This window comes from Diabrotica virgifera, chromosome 2 (assembly GCF_917563875.1).
Source record: "Diabrotica virgifera virgifera chromosome 2, PGI_DIABVI_V3a".
Classification (NCBI taxonomy): Eukaryota; Metazoa; Arthropoda; class Insecta; order Coleoptera; family Chrysomelidae; genus Diabrotica; species Diabrotica virgifera.
The window spans coordinates 37,016,236-37,039,702 of record NC_065444.1 but is presented as its reverse complement, the minus strand read 5'-3'; the positions used below and the strand labels follow the sequence as shown (position 1 = coordinate 37,039,702).

The 23,467-nt window shown below is 32.4% G+C and overlaps 2 protein-coding genes across 3 annotated transcripts in view; one reads left to right on the top strand and one right to left on the bottom strand.

Annotated features, from left to right (window-relative positions):
• LOC114342180 (uncharacterized) overlaps window positions 1-12,518 on the top strand; it is a 52,242-nt gene extending 39,724 nt beyond the window's left edge. For both annotated transcript variants that reach the window (XM_050643604.1, XM_050643602.1), the window contains exon 3: window positions 12,249-12,518. In XM_050643604.1, the coding sequence (XP_050499561.1) occupies window positions 12,249-12,317 (69 nt within the window). In that variant the 3' untranslated portion in view covers window positions 12,318-12,518. The remainder of the gene's footprint in view (window positions 1-12,248) is intronic.
• LOC114327407 (probable chitinase 10) overlaps window positions 1-23,467 on the bottom strand; it is a 127,095-nt gene that overhangs the window by 7,171 nt on the left and 96,457 nt on the right. Inside the window, exons 30-34 of the mRNA XM_028276017.2 lie at window positions 23,158-23,443; window positions 16,657-17,113; window positions 12,783-12,916; window positions 9,755-9,966; window positions 2,455-2,733 (exon numbers count right to left, since the gene is read on the bottom strand). Of these exons, the coding sequence (XP_028131818.1) occupies window positions 2,455-2,733; window positions 9,755-9,966; window positions 12,783-12,916; window positions 16,657-17,113; window positions 23,158-23,443 (1,368 nt within the window). The remainder of the gene's footprint in view (window positions 1-2,454; window positions 2,734-9,754; window positions 9,967-12,782; window positions 12,917-16,656; window positions 17,114-23,157; window positions 23,444-23,467) is intronic.

Here is a 23,467-nt window from a genome sequence, read left to right as displayed (position 1 = left end):
AGTTGACATTTTTTTTGCATATAGAAGTGTAGTGTACCTTTCATTTGCAATTTTGCAAAATTAAAATCGATTAACAGCACGGCGTCAGAAATTTTTTTAAATAAACATTAATTATTGGTGCTACGCGCAGGACAGCGGATAGTTTGCCCTGATTGGGCGTTCCAATGATCTTTGATAATAATTGATACATTTTAATTTTTATTACATTTCGATATAAATAAATAAATTTGTTTATTGCAAAATAAAAACACATACTCTATCCTTTGAAATAACACATTTTTTAGCAAAAACTTTCTTTGTTCATATATTTTAACTTAAAGAATAAAAGTTTATTATTTTTAAACATATGCAATTGTTTAAACAATATTTCACAAACAATAATAAAATTAGTTTGATTTTTGTGGAATTAAAATACAACAAAATATAGAGTAAGAAAATAATATATTAGATAAAGATTGGAAGAAATTTTGGTGGAAATCAACTTGTGTGAATCGAACACCGCTGTCCTGCGCGTAGCACCAAAAATTAATGTTTATTTAAAAAATTTCCTGACGCCGTGGTAATTAATCGATGTTAATTTTTCAAACTGCAAATGAAAGGTACAGTACACTTCTATAAGCAAAAAAAAATTCAACCTGCTACCTGCTTTATTTTCAGTCCTGTAACATTTTAAAAAATGAATTTTTTTTGCGAAAGCTGGATTGCAAAATTTATTTTGCGTAATCTATTGCACCGATCTTAATGAAATTTACAGTATTGTTGTACTGTATCATAAAGTTTTTCTGGGTGAAATATGAAGGTCCTAAGCGTAGCATAAATGGTTGAAAAACGTAAAATGCAAATACTTATTTTTGTATGTTTTTTTCGCAATTAATGCTATTTTGCAACTAGGGTGACTATTTTTTAAAATTTTTAACCAATTCTATGTTGTAGGAAATTTAATTACGCAACTTTTATGTCAGTACAACTTTTCTCGAAAATGAACACTTTTAAAGTTATAATTAAAAAACAATTATTGATTATTTAAACAATGTTCCAGACCTTTTTGAGAGGGAGGATAACTCAAATATTATTATTTGATCTATTTTCAAGCAATTTCTGCAAAAAAATTTGAGTCACTTCTCAACGTCCATCTCAAAACAGATGCGCCCTGGACTATTTAGCATCTCTTCAAAAAATATGAGTTCTACAATACGTCAACGAGTAGTTCTGCAAAAGACGTCATAATGAACCGCAATAGGGAAATTCTTCAACAAAATCTTCAAAAGCATCTCAGTTGTAGCAAACCCATTCTCCGTTAGGGGAAGGGGGGGTATGATGGGGTAGCTAAGGAAAATAACAAAAATACAACATAATTACTACGTTTATTACTATTTTTAATTGATGGCACGTTACGTCATTAATCTAACTATGATTTGGTACAATCTTTGGAAAATCAACCTATCACATTTTTCAACAATTAGCCATTAATAAGAACATTATGAAAAACCATCTTGCCCCATACTATGGGGTAATGGAATTTGGGCATGATGGTGATGCTAATTAATTCCCACAAAACAAACAAAAATGTGTATTTGCTCCAGATCTTCATTGTCCACCCTAGCACAAGCATTGTGAGCTCAACATCCACAGATCTGGTAGCCTACCCAGGGTTCTGACGATGTCACTTTATCTATGGCTATTTTCATAGCATCTCTCGACCACTCTCCTCTTTTTGTTTTTTTCTTGTAAGTACGTACCATGGTATTATCTAAAATAGTAATCCAACGTTATTTATTAAGAAATTTAAATTAACCCATACTTACCACCAATGTCCCATCATACCCCGCACCCAATACCCCATCTTGCCTCAAAAGGTAACTTTGAACAAAAAAAAATTCACTAATTAAATGTTTAACGTATTCACACAAACAATATGCCATTATCAAAATAAGAATACTAGTAAACAACGATAAAAAAGACATTAATGAGGTGATCATAATTACCTTAAAATAACGATTGTTGTCCTTGCACAAAATTAGATCAACGGATCGCTAAAACAGTTTTCCGTTTGTAAACAAAAAACGCGTGCACTCTCATTCACGGTTTCTCTTGCAGGGACCGTTAATCGAATGACTCTTCCTATTGAGTTACTGCATGCTATTCACCAACGTGTAGTTTCTTGTTTGTGTGCGGTACCCCGTCTTACCTCGAGACCCCGTCATGCCCCCCATTCCCCTAATTCTTTAGTAATTTCTAAAATACATTTTGAGCATAGATCGTTTTTGTTCATCCGTGAAAACCATTTTTAATAATAATATTGTTTACTAAAATATATCTGAATTAATAGTGTATCTGAATTAATGATAGACATGCGCTGTGCAGCTATCTCTGTCCTTAAGATTCAGAGCCCACTATAATGACAATAATTTTGGATCAGTATTTGTCGAAAAAGTTTTTATCTGATATACTCACCGCATTAAAATAGTCATAGGTGTCACCAGGATAATAATACAGGGGGGCCACGTGTCCAGTTTGTTTATCCCAGTGTCCGTGAAAGTCATAGGTCATAATACCGATCCAATCGAAATATCTGCTTAATGTTGGAACGTCATAGCCGGCATCTATGACGGCTTTACTTGGCGATACAGCGGAAGATAATAGCAGTCCTTTAGATCTGAAGCTGAAGCTTAATTCCCGCACTAGAGCGGCAAAACCTTGTTTGTCTGAAGCGGGGCCTTTTTCACAGTCCACCTAAAATATGTTTTGTTATAATCATATTAACTATTAATAGTACGTTCGTTAACAGTAAAATATTGCAAGACCTCTAAATTCTAAAGAACCGCTTCGATTTAGAAGAAATTTTGCAAATAAGCTCATCTTATCCTCCTCTTCAAAAGTGATATGACTACAATGTGTGCTTTTTATTTTTAACCGGTGAAAACTACCCTTTTTACCAAAAATTAAAAACGGCCGATATAAGCGTTATTTAAATCTCAGTTATATTTAGGTACGTTAAATAGTATGTTAGATATAGGAATTTGATTGTTTCTCATATTGAAATGTATTTTATAGTTTATAACTATTTTTAAACCCTTGAAAACTACCCTCTAAATAAAAATTTGTATAAAAAATATTTTGTAACTTTAAATTAGGTAATGATGTATTTTGTAGTGATCTAAACTTTATTTTATTTTTGCAATTTAGTTTATTAAGTATTTAATATTTTCAACCCTTATAAACTACCCCTACAAATACATTTATTAGATCATTCACTCACGGTAAAATATTGCAAAACCTGTGAATTTTAAACAACCGCCTCGGTTGACATGAAATTTGGCATTCACGTAGCTAATAAGTCAAGGAAAAAAATGATAGTACCGATGTGTACTTTTGCCCTGGGGGTGAGTTTCGCCCCTTCTCGGGGGTGAAAAATATAGGTCCAAAATAAGTCCGGAAAGGGATAAACTGACTAATTCTAAGCAACTTTTGTTCTATAAAGTTTTTTCACTAAGTCAATACTTTTCGAGTTATTTGCGAATGAATATGTTCATTTTTCAACAAAAGAACCACGTTGTTAGACGGTTTTTCGCAAATATTTCAAAAAGTAAGTATTTTATCGAAAAAATATTCAGAGCAGAAATATAAATTATGAAAAACTGAAAAAATCTGTGAATGTATGAAGTTTGGAGACCTAGTAGAACCAGAGTCGTAGCTAATGAAGTTCCAAGATACGGGGTGTCGAGATTTCTCTTACAAAGTGAAGATTTATTGATTGCTCTAAAACCAGTTAAGATATGCAAATGAAATTTGGTGGGTTTTAAGAGGTAGTTATTACGCATTTGTTGACAGACTTACTATTAAGAATTTTATATTCACCATTGGCGCGCATACGGGTACTAGTCTGATTAAAAAAAATAGTACGCCACTGAGGTACTTCAAATTAAAAAGCATTTTTGAGTTACTTATTTAATTTATCACAGAAAATATATCTTCCCTTTTTTTCATACGATGCGACTTTTTCATGAAAAAAAAAATAAAATTCTTATATCAACGCTTAAAAAGTATTCGACATAAGTTTCAATATGGTTTTCTAACGATAACTTCTGTAATTTTCAAGATATTTCATTGTTCTAAAACTTATTTTGTGGGTAATTGTAAGTGCTAAAAGTTTTCAAAAGTTTGACTTTCTGGAGGTCTTTGATTTTTAAAGCATGCGATTCAAAGAGCTTAGAAAACTGCTTCTCACACTTACGTGCAAACTTAAAATATAAATATCTCACTCAGTTTTTACCATAGAGACATTGAAAAAACTGAATAAGTTTTAGTATGAAAAATACTATATTTTAGTATTGATATATATTTTTCAGATTTCTTTTAGTTTTCCAGTAATTTTGGAAAAATGGAAAACATTTATAAAATATCAAAAAATAATTTAATACTAAATTAAATTTTTTTCCAAACCTAAGCTCTTTAAACTGGTTAAAATCTCAGAACGCGTAGTCAGGCTATAAATAAACCTAATTGTATATGGAATAATGATAATTTTTATTTTTGTGGAAAATTCACCAATTTAAGTAATTATTCTTTTGATTTTTCAACGACATAATCGTTTTGTTTTTGTAATAACTCGGCCATTTTTTATCCAAATCACTTTTATTGTAGCACCTTTTAAAGGTATCAGTAAAATATTTAAAAGATGTTTCCATAATGTTTTTCTAAAAATCACTATTTCTTGCGTTATTTAATGATAAAATGTTTGATTCAAGGTTAATTCGACCCCGATTTTAAGTAGGCTGTAACTTAGGTTATGTTATTGCTATAATAATTTAAAGAACACCACTCCATTCACTAATTTAAAAGGTTTCTTTTTGATTATCATGACTTTTTCGTAACAATGCATAATTTTAGAGATATTTTTGAAAATCCCCTCAAAAACATGCATTTTTCATGTAGGAAATCATCAATTTCGATCGTGAATAACTTGCTAAATATCAATTTACCGAAAAAGTCGTATATAGGATTTTTTACTCAGAATTGAAATATCTATAAATTTCCGAGGTTATTTTGAGGTTAAATATTTCCACCCCCGAGAAGGGGTAGTACCCACCCCAGGGCAAAAGCACAAATCGGCATATTATCACTTTTTTTCTTTGACATATTATGTATATGTATGCCAAATTTCAAGTCAATCCAAGCGGTTCTTTAAAATTTACCGCAAAAACCGTCAAAGAATGTACTATAACGATGAATCTTAATGATGAATCTGTATTAATAATGAAAAATATTGTAATGCAGTTCAAAAGTTTGCTCACATTCTATTTTGTCCTAATTTGGGAATACAATTTTCAGTAAATTTCGCCTGGATTGCTGTTAGGTGAATCGAGTTGCTCAACGGAGTAACCAAGATGATTCTAAGGGATATAATAACTACTGGATGGTCTCTGGGGGGTATGGAATGATAATGGAGTTAAGCGTATAGAGCTAAAAGTACGTTACAATGGGCGAGGTTATAACCCCCTCCTGGTTACGCTACCCGAGTAGCTCAGCAGTACTGTTGTCAGCCCCAAGCCCGGATAAAGGAGATGGAAGTCTTCAGCAAGGTTAGCAATATTCTTCAAATTGGTACGTAGAACGTAAAATCACTAACCACAAGAGAATAAGAAATAACCAAAGAACTTAAAGAGAAGTCCTATTAGAAGGTACATCAGAAACTTGCAAACTGAGTAGAAGACAGTAAATATGTCTCAGAAAGAATAGTGAAGCGAGCTAATTCTATTATTCAAAAAAGGCGATAAGAAACAATCAGAAAACTATAGAGCTGCCCATTTGCTAAATACTACCTTGGAACTTACAACTAAAAGACAAGAAACAATAAATCAACTCATAAACTTAGCAGATTATCTAACATCAAAGTTTCCGTACAAGAAGGTCGCATACAGATGCCAGTGGCGGCTCGTGACCTCAGTATGCGGGTAGGCTACACATATACTTCGGGTAGGCGACAAAAAATATCCTACAGTTTGTAATACATTTTGAGCCGTCTTGCAATACTAAATGTAATCTATGAGCGCAACAATGTGTAAAAATTGCTTTTGGAGCATCTACTTTAATTTTTGATTGTAATCCGTTTAAAGAGCCAGCCATTACACTTGCACCATCGTAAAATTGAGCAATTAATTTATTTTTGTAATCATATGGCTCAAGCACGTTTGCAATTAAACTATATAGAGCGTCTGCAGATCTATTATCGCTAACATCAAAAAACCCTAAAAATCTTTCTGTTACCTGACCAACTTTGTTAACAAAACGGATTGTTAAAGTACACTGTGATTTTTCGGTTATATCAGTAGTATCGTCAGCTAGTATAGAAAAAAATTGACTTTCATTAATTTCTGTTGAAATTTCATTTTTTACGTAATCGGCAAGACAATCTATTAAATCATTTTGTATTGTTTTTGACAAACCCGTGAACACCCCTTCTATTTTTTAACATGATCCTGGATTTCCTGATCGCGTTTAACTACTAAATTAAAAATTTCTTTAAAATTACCCATGTTTGAAGAATTATGGCTCTCATCACGACCACGAAATGTAAGTTCTTGTTTTGCTAAAAGAATTGTAACATCAATTTCTTCAACTTCTTCAATCTTTTTCAACTTCTTCATTATATATCTTATTAGATAGAGAAATATGTCCAGCGAAAGCACTGTCAGTAGTTGGTTTATTTTTTTCTAACCGTTCTAAATCTAAGCAATTGTTTAAATGTTCTTTCGAAGATTCATGTTTTTTTACACTAGCTGATAAATTTTTCAAATCTGAATATCCCTGACTCACCCAAACATTTTGCTTCAAATTTTAGAGCAACAGACAAGGCCAACAGAAAAGTGAATTTTTAAAATAACTTCCGCTTAGCCATTTATGATTTTCATACCATATTGTTTTAAACGATCTCGAAAATGGTTGATTGTCTTTTGTCTTATCTGTGGATAAAATTGTTAAATTTTGTAAAGGCCGGCCCATTGAAATAATTACTAATCTTTCTTGATTTTGGCGCCTTGAAAAAGGCGTCTCGATCAAACTGCATATTACATCGTTTAAAATATTCATATTCGATGACTAAAGTTTTTCCACCAATAAAACTAACACACCTACGTTTCAACAACGTCAAATATTACTTATTTTATTTATGTATCAAATAATAATTTACTATTCGAATAAATTGATAAGTTAACAATTAACCTCGCTTTAAATTTTTAATTATCTATATAATCTAATAATACATTATTCAGTTTTCATAAACAAATTTAAATTGTCCTACCTAGTTTTATTCAATACTTAACCTACTAATAACAGCCAAAATCAAAAAACAATTATTTTAAAACAGTTTCACAAGACACAAGAGAAGCAACTGATAAAATTTTGTAGGTCCGGCTATAAGACTCTGTGCCTATCCGCCCGTTCAAAATCGTAGAATACGGTCGCTACCAGCAGACCTGCTCGCGTAAACAGAGAGAGATCGCACGTCAATTCGGTGTTGGCGTCGTTCCATTTCAGGCTACGTTCCCGAGTGCCTGACCAAGGAGAATATAGAATCTATACAGTACTACTGATACTACAAGGAGCGTACAATAATTATAACTACGGAGAAAATTTTTTGGATATTTTTAAAAATAATTTGGATAATTTTTGCTATTTTATTGTAGATATTGTGTCAAAATTTATAAATTACAATTTTGAAATAAGTAATTTATATTAATAATTTATATTATTGTACTACATTTGAAGAGGGTAGGCGGCGCCTACCTTGCCTACCCCGACGGGCCGCCCCTGACAGATGCAATTTAGTCATAAAGCATATTACAGAGAAATCATTAGAATACAATTGACCCGCATTTCTATGTTTCCTCGACTTAAAGAAAGCATTTGACAGAGAGAGACTTAAAGAGATAAGACGCTTGAAAACAATTGAAAACGTCTATCTAACAACTTACGGACGGATTTTATGAATACAGGCAATGGAATATGCGATGTTCAATCTGGCCATGAATGAAGTAGTAAAGAGCGTAAACAAAGGAAGAGGATATAGACTAGGGAACAATGAAATTAAAATTCTTTGTTACGCAGATAATGTCATATTGATAGCCCAAAATGAAGATACCCTTCAAATACTAGTTTACACATATAATACAAGAGCAAAAGAATTTAACATGGCTATTTCATCTCAGAGAACTAGAACAATAGTAATCAGTAAAAAACCAATAAAATCTAAACTGAAAGTCGATCGAGATAGCATTGGACTTCTTCTTAAGGTGAATTCTCCCTTACTGAAGGTTGGCTTTAACCACAGCAAATTGCTATATATCTTAAGCTGTTCTTAGTATCGAAAGTCCAGCATTGGACACATAATGGAAATAAGGTACTTCTGGATTACACTTTCCAGCTATGGAGACGATGAAAAAGAAGTAAGAGATCAAGTACAAAGACCAAATAGATAATCAGGATGCTTTAATAACCCCATGGCGTAACCGACACATTAACATTGAGATAAAATCAAGAATTTAGAAGGCCAGTATAAGACCAATAATGACTATGTCAAATATGACAAAATAGAATGTCTATGACAAAATAGAAATTGCAAATGAATTAAATACGCATTACAGTACATTAGGACAAAAATATGGACAAAATATACCCATTTGTAATGAGACATCGTCATGATACATATCAGACATCGTATCACCTCAGCCACAAAGTGTAAATAAAAATAATATACCAAACAACATAGCAAAATATCTTCGTGCGACTCAATTCTTATTGTGTGAAAAGGACAAGTGCGTCAAAACTACCGCACGAGAAAACCCTCACACGTTCAAAATTCTTATAATGTGAAACAGCACTTACGTTCGCTACTCGTCAATGAACCACTAGAGAATTCTATTATGGCACCCTAAATCACCTCGATGTCTCCGGAACAATAATTGTATTTATTCCAAACAAGATCTTGGAAATTTCTGGTGAGTCGAGAAAGCAGGGCCGGCATATATAAATATAGAATTTTTATATTGTACGAGTCAGTCTAAATGAAAATATTGTACCTATCCTAAAGTCGGAATAATAAGTTGATGTTGTTTTTGCAGTTTTAAGTCGGGAAAATAAATTGTAATAAACATATTGTATAAATTATGTTTTAGTGTAAATAGTGTTAAGTATAAATAAATTGAACAAAGTGTAAATAAATAAAAATAAAAATTAAATAAAATAAATGTTAACATTCATTAATAAGTAATTTAGAAATTATTACAAAAGGAAAAAAGCTGAAGTAGAAAAATTTTGAATAATTATTGAATCAATATAATATTGCCGCGACTATAATTAGTACATATTTATTAACCCTCGGTTAGTGTTCTGGGGTATACCATACCCCAGATACTCCTTTATTACTATAAAATCGAAAATAGATTAGGATAAATGATGTTTAACTTTTAAATATAAAACTTTTACACTACAATGTTTAACTTATTTGACTCATAAAAAGCAAAAATCCAAGATTAATCATTTTAAATAATCAAAAGTTTAAAGTTTTTAAATTTTTGCGTTAGTTAATTTGGGGTACGACACACCCAGGAACACCTCTCATGCTAATTTATCTGTGCACACTGACGCACGTTTTTTTTTTTGCGTGCCCATTTAGCCAGTAACAAATGTGTAACCTATTCTAATATAACGCAGAGTTAAGAGGAAGATTTTACATAGTTTTTACTTATTTACTTACTTGCCAGCACTTTGGATATTCCCAATCGAGATCCAAACCATCAAATCCATATTTCTCTATGAATTCTATGACATTAGCTACGAACCTAGCCCTAGCTTGTGGGTTATTTACCAGTCTGGAATATTTGTCTCCCAAAGAGTCGTTCCATCCGCCAATCGCTATCAAAACTTTTATCCCTTTGGATTTGTATTCTACCACTTTCTTGTAAAATTCTAAAAGATAAAAGAAAAATAAAAAGAGGAAAATACCTACAATAGAAATAAATTAAAATAACAACGTACTCATTGAATTTATTGGATTCTTTATTTTATTAGAAAATAGTCTAGAAAACGTAACTTTGTAAGATCTGTAACGTTATATAAATGTCACATGTTTGTTATTTTTATCAACTTATCTCTTTTTATCAACTTATCTCTATTCTTCATTTGAAATTTTCTGACCCTATAGATATCTATTCCATAGACATATAGGTACATACAATCTGTATGACCTACTCCAAGCGACAAAATACAGAGCGAGTTTTATGTATGGAAACACTCAATTATCTCGAAAACGGCTTGCACGATTTTTATAGATTTTGTTAGGTAGGGGTTTTCTAATGCGTTCGATATTATAGTGCTAATTACATTGTTGTCAGATCTTCTATTTTTCTGCAAATCTAATGAACTTTCTTATTTAAAATGGAACACCCTATATATTTTTTGCGTTTTGAAGTCCCTAAGAAATGCTGATTATTTTTCATGTTATATTCCCTATACCTTAATGACATAATTTCGGAGTTATTGCTACATTTATAAAAAAAAAAAATCTTTTAAAAATTTAAACAAATTATAAAAATCAATTTTCTCGGCCCAGTTGGATATTATTTTAGGTTCTTTGGATCATTGGGAACAAAAAAGGTCTTTTGTAATTTTTCTCTAAAGTTAATCGTTTTCGAGTAATCAACAATTTAGAACTGAAAAAAATCGAATAATGACGATTTTTAAGGTTCTAAAACACAAGTATAAAATATAATTTTTGAAATTATAAAGTACCTAAATTCAAGCCCAACTCTTCTTCTGATAGCTTGCCATAAGATTTTTGGTCTCTATTTATTCTAAAACATTGATTTTTAATTTTTAATGAAGTGCATATGAGAGGACGGGCGATCGGGCTGCATTAACATTTAAAATTAAAATGTTTTAAATTGAAACAATCTTAAATTACTTATCGGTATCTGATAAAATAAGGCTTGAGGTTGAATTTGGGTACTTCGCAGTTTCAAAAATAAAATTATTTATTTGTGTTCTTGAACCTTGAAAATCGTCATTATTCGATTTTTTTCAGTTTTAAATTGTTTATAACTCGGAAACGATTAATTTTAGAGAAAAATTATAGAAGATCTTTTTGTTCCCCATGATCCAAACAACCTAAAATAGTGTTTACCCGGGTAAAAAAAATTGACTTTTATAATTTGTTTAATTTTTATTTTGAATAAATGTAGCAATAACTCCGAAATTATGGTATTTAGGTATAGGGAATATAACATGAAAAATTATCAGTATTTCTTAGGGACTTCAAAACACAAAAAATATACAGGGTGTTCCATTTGAAATAAGAAAGTTCATTAGATTTCCAGAAACACGGAAAATATGACAACAATGTAACTAGCACTATAATATCGGCCACATTAGAAAACCCATACCTACCAAAATCTATAAAAATGGTTTAAGCCGTTTTTGAGATAATTGAGTGTTTCCATACATAAAACTCACTCTGTATATTTATCAGTTGGCAATTGCGATCTGCCATGTCAAGTTTCGCTTCAATGGAAGTGGGAATATCTTTCATCTATTTAAAGTGATCTTTTTGTCCATAAATTCATTTATATTGTTAAAATCTCTTATTCTGGAGTGAGTACATATTGATATCTTTTCAAATTCGTAGTTGATAATTTCTTTATATTTAATAGTTCAGCAATATTCATTATCTTTCTCACAATTTCTTATAATATTGTTTTTTATACAGCCATATTTTCTTCCACTTGATTACTCGATCGTATATGCACGTAGAATCTTATTTTTTATTTACAAATTCGCATCAACCCAAAGGTTATTAGCGAGAAGCTAATATTAAATATTAATAACAATAACAAACTACTAACTAACAATAATATTCGGTATTTACAAAATTACTAAATTTTAAGTAATTTAACTTATTGGTGAAAGAACAATTTGCACCAAGTGCTTTCTCTAGGTTGGTTGGGATACCATAAGTGATTCTTGCTGCGAAGAAAACTGGACAGTCTGTGATAATATGTTTCACCGAGAGCTTGATGTCACACTGCATACATTTTTAAATAGAATCTTTATTTAAATCATTTTAACTAATTTATTTTAATAGTAATTATTCAATTAGTCCTTGCTATATTCTATTTAGTATTTTCTTAAAATTGTAATTAATTACAATATTGCTGTTGCAAGTGCTGTTGCTAACACAAGGTTCCTCATTTTAGTTTTTGGTTTTTGGCTTTACTAAAAAAAATTTGTCTACCTTTTTGGGTCGTATTTTCCGAATTTGGTAGCACAGGGCATACACTGCAGTAGCATTGCCGTTACTATGAAGAACTCAACATCATTCACCCATTCAGCCTACATCCAAACAAGCATCTGAAGCCAACAACTACACTAATACTAACGTTAAGTTTTAATACTACACTAATACTAAGTTTTATTTTCACATTTTGTACAGCTTTAGTAATGTATAATAAATATGATTAGTTAAATATCCTCTTTTATTTGTCCCTGCCAAACCCAATTTTCAGTTTTACAATTAAAATAAGACGTACCTCATTTAAGAGACTAGAGTTAGTCAAAACTAAAACAACTGGCGCCAAACGTTAGTTGCAGTTATACTGTTACAATTGGCGCTCACCGTTTCTGATGGGTTGTCAAATTGTTACAGCCTTTTAGTGACTCAAAAACCTTTTTCCTTAAATCATCTCACTATTCTCACTATACTTACGCAAAAACATATTTTGTTTGCTTACCATTATCAATATCAGCCCATGAGTCGTGCGGTTTAATTGTGAGAGAATGGGGATCCAGGACAGCAAACCCGTAGTTGATGTGGGTACACAAATTTGGATCTATATCCGACGGTAAATACTTGCCATCGCCTTGTCTACAAAATATTGGCATAAAAATACAGGGTGTTAGTAAATAAGTATGAAAAAGGGCTAATTCTACATGAAAAAATAATGCCGGTTTGCTCTATAAACATATGTCCGCAAATGCTTCGTTTCCGAGATACTGGGTGTTGAAATTTTTATTTCAAACTGCCAATTTATTTATTGCTCTAAGACCAGTTGAGCTATGAAAATGAAATTTGGTGAGTTTTAAGAGGTAGTTATTGCGCATTTTTTGACATACAGTTAAGAATTTTGTATTCAGCATTGGCGCGCATACGGGTAATAGTCTGAATTTTTTTAAAGAAAAAAATAGTACGCCACTGAGATATTTCAAATTAAAAATTATTTTTAAATTCCACGTTTAATTTCTGATAAAAAACCTTTCTTGCCTTTTTTTCATATGGTGCACAGTTTTAATGCAGAAAAATAAAACATCTTGTCGCGTATTTTTCATTTCTTAATACATTATCAAGAACTATCCAATATAATATGTAATACTAAAGTAGAACAATAACAGAAAATATTACTAATAAGATTTTAACTAGGTGTAAAACTGCAAGAAATGTTTAAAATGATCTCCTTTACAGGCAACAGAAGAATTTTATATTCATCATTGGCGCGCGTACGGATAATGGTCTGAATTTTTTTAAGGAAAAAATAGTACGCCACTGAGATATGTCAAACTAAAAATCATTTTTGAATTCCTCGTTTAATTTACGACAAAAAATCTTTGTTCCCTTTTTTTCATACGAGGCGCTGTTTTTATACAAAAAAATAAAACATCTTAACGCTTACAAAGCGTTTGAGGTAGTTTCTATATGCATAGAAACTTAGTTCAAATATTTTCTAAACGTTAAGATGTTTTTGGGATTTTCCCATTGATTTTATTTTTTAAGATGCTTTATTTTTTTGTATAAAAACGGCGCCGCATATAAAAAAGGCACGAAAGATTTTTGTCGTAAATTGAACCAACAATTCAAAAATGATTTTTAATTTGACATATCTCAGTGGCCTACTATTTTTCTCTTATAAAAAATTCAGACCATTACCCGTACGCGCGCCAGTGATGAATATAAAATTCTTCTGTAACCTCTAAAGGAGGTCATTTTTAACATTTGTTGTAACTCTGCACCTAGTTAAAATCTTATTAGTAATATTTTCTATTATTGTTCCAGTTTAGTATTATTATATTGGATATTTCTTGATAATGTATTAAAAAATTAAAAATACGTGTCAAGATGTTTTATTTTTCTGCATAAAAACGGTGCACCATATGAAAAAAGGCAAGAAAGGTTTTCTATCATAAATTAGACGTGGAATTTAAAAATAATTTTGAATTCGAAATATCTTAGTGGGGTACAATTTTTTTCTTTAAAATTCAGACCATTACCCGTAGGCGCGCCAATGATGAATACAAAATTCTTAATTGTATGTCACAAAATGCACAATAACTACCTCTTAAAACCCACCAAATTACCCACCAAACCATTAGAGCAATAAATAAATTGCCAGTTTGAAATAAAAATTTCAACACCCTGTATCTCGGAAACGAAGCATTTGCGGACACACGTTTATAGAGCAAACTCTCATTATTTTTTCATGTAGAATTAGGCACTCCTTAAAGTTTGTCATATTTATATACTAACACCTATTTTAACTAAATGATTAAATCTTACTTATTTAGATTAGATCAGATCAAAAAATGAGATGTTAGTGAATTGAGAGCCAGGACAAGATGATGTTTTGCAGATAATTCCAAAGAGAGGGTCGAATGCTTGACATCAAAATTTTAACCAATGAGTTAAATAAGTTTATAAATATGTATAGTTTAGGCAAACAAAAAATATCTGTAACAGATTACATTGGAATAAACAGCGAATTAAAATGAATGAAAGATGTGCTATATCTTGATAATTCAATTGCAATATTTAGTACAAGAACAAACATTTTGTAATATACGACGCTTGTTCAATTGAAACTCAGCTTAGGCCCAGACAAAATTTATTGGCAAATATATCTACAAATAATTACCACTACAAGTAAGGCACACATTCCATTGTTTCATCGACCAATATAACTCTACTTAGAATTCTTGTGGCTATTGTTTGAAGAATTATTTTACGGCATTTTGTACTTACTCGTGCAACTGAAAAATATTACGTTTTAACGCCTCTTTTATTAGCCCAAAGATGTAGAAATCACAAGATGATAAATCAGGACTATAGGGTGGATGCTCTGTCTTCCATTTCTGTCGTTATATAATATTCGAGTTCACTACTTTGGCAATTTATGAGGCCGAGCCTTGTCGTCTAGAAAAATGTCACCATCTGAGAGCTTCCCTAGATGCTCTCGTCTTATTGCTTGAAGGAGCTTGTTCAAGGTTTTAATACACAGGTTTGCAGTGATAATGTATACTCTATATATATTATATCGGTTTTATAGCGTTCTACGCCTTTCCGTTCCTAATCGCCACTCCATTCTATTGTGGCAGTCTTCCTCTCTTAGATTTCTTTCAGACATCACCTTGGACATGCCCTTTATCCATGTAGTTGCTGGTCTTCTTCGTTTTTGTTTTTCTGTGGGAGTCAATTCTAACACTTTTTTGGAGATTCTCCTTTCGTCCATTCGTCTTACGTGTCCGTACCAAACTAGCTGTTGTCTTTCGATGTCAGATGTCATCTATGACTGTTCTTTCTATTTCCATTTGTTGTCTAATGTCGTCGTTTCTCATGTGTTCGAGTCTAGATCTTCTTGCTGACCTTCTCCAAAAATCCATCTCAGTGGCTAGTAATTTATTTTTGTACTTGTTGGTTAATTGCCAGACTTCAGCTCCATAGGTTAACACTGGTTTTAATATTGTGTTGTAAATTCGTTTTTTATTTTCTGTTCTTATATTTTTTTGTCACAGTACCGAATTCAGGGCTCCTATCACCTGTTTTCTCTTTACTATCCTTTCCTTAATATTTTCTTCGTTTCGTCCTGGACTAGTTAGTTTTATTCCCAAATATATGTATTCATTGCAGCTTGTTAATTGTCTCCTGTTCCAGGTTCAGGTTCTCCGTTTCTTCCCGTCCTACGCATAGATATTGTGTTTTTTTGTATTCACCTCCAGGCCCCATTTTCCCTATATCCCATATATTCCTCTATTAGTTTCCTTGCCATATATTCAAGATCTTTCTTGTCCTGTGCAATTACAATTTGGTCATCTGCATAGTGCGGCGTATAGAGTATCGCATCTTCTATCGGTAGTCCCATTCCATTGCACTTCTTCTTCCATTGTCTAAAGGCTTATAATGAATAATACTGGCGATATACAGCATCCTTGCCTTAGACCTTTAGTGGCCAGGAAACCTTTTGATATTTTATTTCCGCTTTTAATTTTGGATGCCGAGTTTCTATATAGTTCTTTGAGTGAATACTCTTAAGTTTTGTAAAACTCTATGTATACTCTAAGTTTTGTAAACACTATAAGAGTGTTCTTTATTTGTAGGAATTGTTGACAACAAACGTCATTTTTTAGTTACATTATTTAAAATCGGAGTCAAATACACAAATGATAGAAATTGATCAGTGTGATGTTTACATAACATAACGAACATTTAAAAACGTCAATTGACTGATTACAATTGTTTCCAATGCTAACCTGACCAAAGGTAGCTTTTAATTGAACAAGCGTATATTTTAAAATGTTTGAATACATTTTGTTGGTACCTTAATTTATTGGAATACATACCTATACCACGCCCAGTTTGTAAAATAACAAATAACTTTATTTCCTTGTTCACTTAGATCAGTACCACCTGAAGGTGTGTCGATGCCATTATCCACAACTGGCGGTTCTTCTTCTTCTTCGGGAAACTCCAGAGAGCTTTCGGTTACCTCATCGACAGGAGCCAAGGTACTACCGTCTGGGTGGCACTGGGTATTCTCTGGCCAATCGCAGTGGTCCACGTTCCAGTACAGACTACTTGGACATGACTGCAATTGTAGTTCTCCTTGATTACACAAGTAGTACTGATTGCAGTTCGGGTGTGGTACGAAAAGTTGACCGTCGCAAGGTAAAGTTGGTACTAATTCATTGTCCGGTTCTTCAATTATTACTGGTGGTTTAACTGTAGGTTTATGAACAGGAGGTTTGGTTGTTGGTTTCTGAATCGAAGGTTTTGTCGTAGGGTTTTCTGTCTTCTTTCCTAAAATTGTTTTTTTTTTAATATTTTTTAAGTAGGTACCTACTATTTTTATAAAATCATTGTTTGAGTTTCACAAATTGGTGTTAAATCACATTTTTTTCAATATTGTTGTGAATTAGTAATGTATATTGATAGTTGACGGTATAAAAGTCGGAGCACACTGAGAGCTGGAGATCCAACTGCAGAAATTAAAAGCCGAATAGAACAAGTCAGAGCTACCTTTGCTTTCGAATAACATATTGCTATATCTTTCCTGTCCTACTGCATGTAATAGAAGCGTGGACTTTAGGTGAGGCTATGATTAAATGGGTATACAGACACCCTTTGAGATATGGGTATACAGACGACTACTAAAAGTAAGCTGGAACGACAGAGTTAGAAATAAGGAGGTTTTTTGACAGCTGAACCAAACAACACGACTGGTCTATAGATATAATAAAGAGACGCAAGAGGGAATACTTGAGCCCATTGCTTTTTAATTTAGTAATGGACAAAATTATAGAAAACATTAAAAGTATCTACAGGAAAATGATATAAGATGGCAGAAAAACAAATAAAAATCCTCCGATAACGAGGATAACCTACAGCTAATGGCATAAACTTTCAATACAGTGGCGAAGAACTACAGCATGAAAATGCAGAACCCATAAGATGCAAAATAGTAATTAACAACGAACTAATTGAACAAGTCTCGAGATTCGAATATCTGGCAGCCGAAATTTGCAGTTATGGGGATGTTAAAGAGAGCATCCGAAAACAAGCAAATAAAGCCAATTACGTGTCAGGATGTCTGAGGATGTTATCTGGAGGAATAAAAATTTGAGGCTGGAAGGAAAAGTACACATACACAAATCATGTGTAAGACCGATCATGACGTACGCAATTGAAACAAGATGTGACACAGCAGAAATCAAGAGACAAGTCAGAGCTACCTTTGTAAAAATGAGAAACGACAGAAATGTATTTTGCAGTCACGATCGTAATATTGACCTTCGCGTAATAGAAGCGTGGACTTTAAGTGAGGTTATTCTTAAATGCTTGACACCCTTCGAGATATGGATATACAGACGACTAATAAAAGTAAGCTGGATCGACATCATTAGAAATGAGGAGGTTTTTTGACAGCTGAACCAAAAACACAACTGGTCTATAGCTATAATAAATAGACGCAAGATGGAATACTTGAGCCCATTGCTTTTTAATTTAGTAATGTACAAAATCATAGAAAACGTTAAAAGTACAGGAAAAGGATATAAGGTGACAGAAAAACAAATAAAAATCAGGAAAACTTTTTCCTTGTGGATTTTTAAATAAAAATCCTCTGTTATGCTGATGACGCAATCTTAATCTCCGATAACGAGGATAATCTACTGCGAATGGCATAAACTTTTAATACAGTGGCGAAGAACTAGAGCATGAAAATATCAACAGCTAAGACCAAATCCCTGGTAGTGTCAAAGGAACCCATAAGATGCAAAATAGTAATTAACAATGAACTAATTGAACAAGCCTCGAGAATATCTGGCAGCCGAAATATGCAGTTACGGGGATGTTAAAGAGTGCGTCCGAAAACAAGCAAATAAAGCCAATTACGTGTCAGGATGTCTGAGGATGTCATCTGGAGAAATAAAGATATGAGGCTGGAAGGGAAAGTACGCATATACTTACAAATCATGTGTAAGACCGATCATGACGTACGCGATAGAAACAAGATGTGACACAGCAGAAATTAAGAGAAACTAGAACATAAAAAATGAGAGCGTTGAGGTCAACAACTGGGAAAATACTGAGAGACAGAACACCGAACGACAGAATAAGAGTTCTCTGTAACATACAAGTCATAGTACGGTGGGGAAGACAGAGAAGATGAAAGTGGAATCAGCATGTGACGAGTATGGACAGCGAGAGAATAGCTCGTATAGCCAGAGATTCAAAGCAAACAGGCAGGAGACCAATAGGAAGGCCCTTTAAAGATGGCGAGATAGCTGGCAGTCAACATCACAGCTACGAATACAAGCTCAAAATCGATTAAGGACAGGTCAAGAGGCCTAATATAAGAAGAAGAAGTATACGAAGAAGATGGTATACTTCGGTCACATTATGAGACACCCTAAAAAATATTATTTTTTACATCTGATCATTCAGGGGAAGATTCAAGGTAAACGCGGTCCTAATAGAAGAAGAACATCATGGCTGAAAAATCTAAGGCAGTAGTATGGAAAATCCACTACATTATTATCACCGAACACCCCGAAGGCACAGTCGACTTGACGGGAAGAGTTCGCGCATCTGGTTTGCGCACGGACCGCAGCCATTTTTTAGGCCCTCAGGTCCGCTGCTGACACGATCAATTTGTGCTTGTTGTTGTCAGATCACGCTTGTTTCGGTGTTACTTCCAAACCACGTCAGTTTATCACGTTTTTTCGACGTCGATAGTCACGTGAATTTGTCCCACCATAATTGATGTCATTTTTATCACGTTTTAAATACGTGATATCAAAAACGTAGTTTTTAGGTCGTTTTTTAGACTTATTTTTCATTTTATGATTTTAAAAATACACTAATTATTCGCATGGACATTTTTGGTATTGCAATTTTTCCATTTAACTGATTTAAATTTAGCCCATAGGCTAAAAGTAAAACCAAATGGAAGACTCTCTAAAATGCATAGAATTACAATACCCTCAATGCAATATTTCACTCTTTATATATACATACTTACAACAAATTATCCAGCATAAATATCTTAATTATTTAACGCTGTACATTAAACTTTGCCAAAAAGACCAAAAACACATATACGGTGCATTGAAAACTTGTACTGGTATCAGACAGCACAATTAAAAATAGACAATTCTATATCCAAACCCATACATATAAGAAGGGGTGTTCGGCAGGGATGTGTGCTTTCCCCTCGTTTATTTAACATTTATTCGGAGGCCATATTTCAAGAGTCTTTGGAAGATGCAGAGATGGGAATCAAAGTGAATGGGGTATTGATCAACAACATACGATCTGCTAATGATGCTGTCTTAATTTGTGACAACATAGCAGATCTTCAACAACTTGTCACTATAATCGGAGAATACAGTAAGCGCATGGGATTAGAGATTAATACCAAAAACACCAAATTCATGATCATCTCCAGGTGTTCGGTGTCATTATTCAGAGCTGCTGTCAATAAAGCCACGGTAGCGAATATGGTGGCTAACATAATATCCAACGATCGATAACGGTCATGGAATTAAAAGAAGAAGATACTGCTAGTGTACACTATGTCACTTTCCATGATTGCCTGAATGTCATCAGACACACGAAATTCATATTTGCCAATATACTTGTAAGAATAGACCAGGGCGGATCTGTTTTGAGGTGGATGTGAGAGGTGGCATTCGGATTTTTGCAGATAAAGTTAGCTGACAACTTCAATAATTATAATTGACTTATGCTCCTTCTCAAATATGCCCGGAACATTAATAAAAAATTTAAATATTTAAAAATTTCGAAAAATATCGATTTTTTTCTACTTTCATTGCTTATAACTTTAAAACGATTTATTTTACAACAAAGTCGTACCGAAGGTAAATAAAAATAATTGAATTTTGTATAATATACGACTAGTTAAAAATGTCTTAAATTAGTACCCTTTCTGCAAAATAGCAATAAATACAAAATAAGGGGGCAAAATAATCCTGTTTTTGTTCAATGTTTTTCAACCACTTTGGTTGCACTTACAACCTTCATAATTCGCTAAAAAATTCTTACAATATACTTAAACCGTCCACCAAATGTCATTAAAATCGACCTATTCTAATTTTTTTTAAAGTTCAAATTTTTAAAAACTTTCTGAACAAAAAGTAGACCATTTAGAAGTTTGCTAATTTTTTTACATATAAAGAGGTCCTCTACCTATCTAATACACTTTACAGAATTAAAATCGGATTATTTAAGCGGCCTCAGCACTGTTTTAAAATTATAAACAATGTTTTGGCTCATAAACAAATACAGTGAGGACGTTTGAGTTGGAATAAATTTATTTTCTTGAGAATGGGCGACTCGAGATAAATCCCGAAACAGATCGATTTTTATTTTTAAATTATAATTTTTTGGCATAAATATCATACTAGTGACGTCATCCATCTGGGTGTAATGACGTAATCTAAATATTGGAATTAATTTAATTCAATTTTTTTTTAATTCAAACCCTGTATAAATAATTATGTTAATGTTTATATTAGTGAATACAAAATTGAATAGCCTTTCAATTGAGCTATCACACTGCATTTATTCTCATTAAAAAAAATCATCGATTACGTCATCACGCCCAGATGGATGACGTCACTAGTATGATATATATACCAAAAAATTAGAATTTAAAAATAAAAATCGACCTGTTTCGGGGTTTATCTCCAGAGACGCCAATTCTCGAGAAAATGAATTTATGCCAACTCAAACGTTCTCACTGTATTTGTTTATAAGCCAAAAAATTGTTTATAACTTTAAAACAGTGCTGAGGCCGCTTAAATAATCCGATTTGATTTTAATTCTGTGAAGTGTATTAGATAGGTAGATAACCTCTTTATATGTATAAAAATTAGCAAACTTCTAAATAGTCTACTTTTTCTTCAGAAAGGTTTTTCTTCAGAAATCTATCAGGTCGATTTTAATGAAATTTAATGAACGATTTAAGCATGTTGTAAGAATTTTCTAAGCGAATTACGAAAGTTTTAAGGTACTAGTACACTTTAGAAGACCAAAATCATTTTTTTCAAGAATTTTTTTCTCAAAACCTTTATTAAAAATGAACATAAAACTTTTTACATATTAATATCTAACTCTTAGAGAGTACAAAAAATATACCTTTTTCATTTATGCACGTACACTAATATTATAGAGGGCGCAAAAGTCGAGGCCTCGAAAAATGTTGGCGGACAGTTAATCTCAGGATTGGGATATCTGAAACAAAAAAATCGTACTGCATTTGAAAGAGAAAGGTTTCTTACGTGACAATTTACCACAATTTGACCAAAAAAATAAATAAAAAATAAATATTTTTTAACCATGAAAAACTGAAAGAAAACGGGCGATTTTTTCACAAAATGTTTTCAAATTTGCGTAAAATCTTTGTTTTGCGGAATTTTTCCCTAACGGTGGTAAATTGTCACGTAAAAAACCTTCCTTTTTCAGATGACGTACGATTTTTTTGTTTCAGGGATCCCAATCCTGAGATTAACTGTCCGCCATCGGAACTACTTTTTTTCGAGGCCTCGACTTTGGCACCCTCTACAATATTAGTGTATGTGCATAAATGCAAAAAGATATATTTTTTGTATTCTTTAAGAGTTAGATATTAATATGTAAAAAGTTTTATGTTCATTTTTAATAAAGTTTCTGAGAAAAAAAATCTTGAAAAAATGCTTATTTTTGGTCTTCTAAAGTGTACTAGTACCTTAAGTGCAACCAAAATGGTTGAAAAACATTGAATAAAAACAGGCTTATTTTGCCCCCTTATTTTGTATTTATTGCTATTTTGCAGAAAGGGTAATAATTTAAGACATTTTTAACCAGTCGTTTATCATACAAAATTCAATTAACTTTATTTTATTCCCTACGACTTTGTTCCAAAATGAATCGTTTTAAAGGTACTTATAAGCAAAGAAAGTAGAAAAAAATCGATGATTTTCGAAATTTTTAAATATTTTAATTTTTTTATTAATGTTCCGGGCATATTTGAGAAGGAGCATAAGTCAATTATTATTGTTGAAGTTGTCACCTAACTTTATATGCAAAAATCCGAATGCCACCTCGCTCATCCAAAAATAGACGTTTTTTCACAGATCCACCCTGGTCTAGAATGTGATTGTCAATAAATGTTTGAAAACTACTGAATATTTTAATAATTCCACACACAATATAAAACACATCTTTTATAGAGAGCTTTAATGATTAGCTGTTAAATATTGGTTAATTAAGTGTAACAAGAAAGTTCGAGATCTTCAAGTTGTGTAGCTTTATGATATTTTCTTAATCTAAGAATTACTTACCTAATACACATCTTGGATCTGGTACTCTATAGTTCCTCAAAACTCTATTAATCGTTTTTAGAAGAGGATATTCCTCACAACCGCAAAGATTTTTGAAGTCGTCAAGATCCAGAGCCCAGATCATTCCACCACCCAGTCCCATGGCACGAATATACTCAGATTTGTGGCGTATCACACCGATGTCATCGAAAGACACCCACTGGTCTCTGTGGTAAGCGTACGGTCCCATTCTGCCCTTCTTATCCCTTACAACAGTCCAGTCTTTCTGGATAATATTCCTGCATATCTAAAGAGACGAATTTGTTGATCA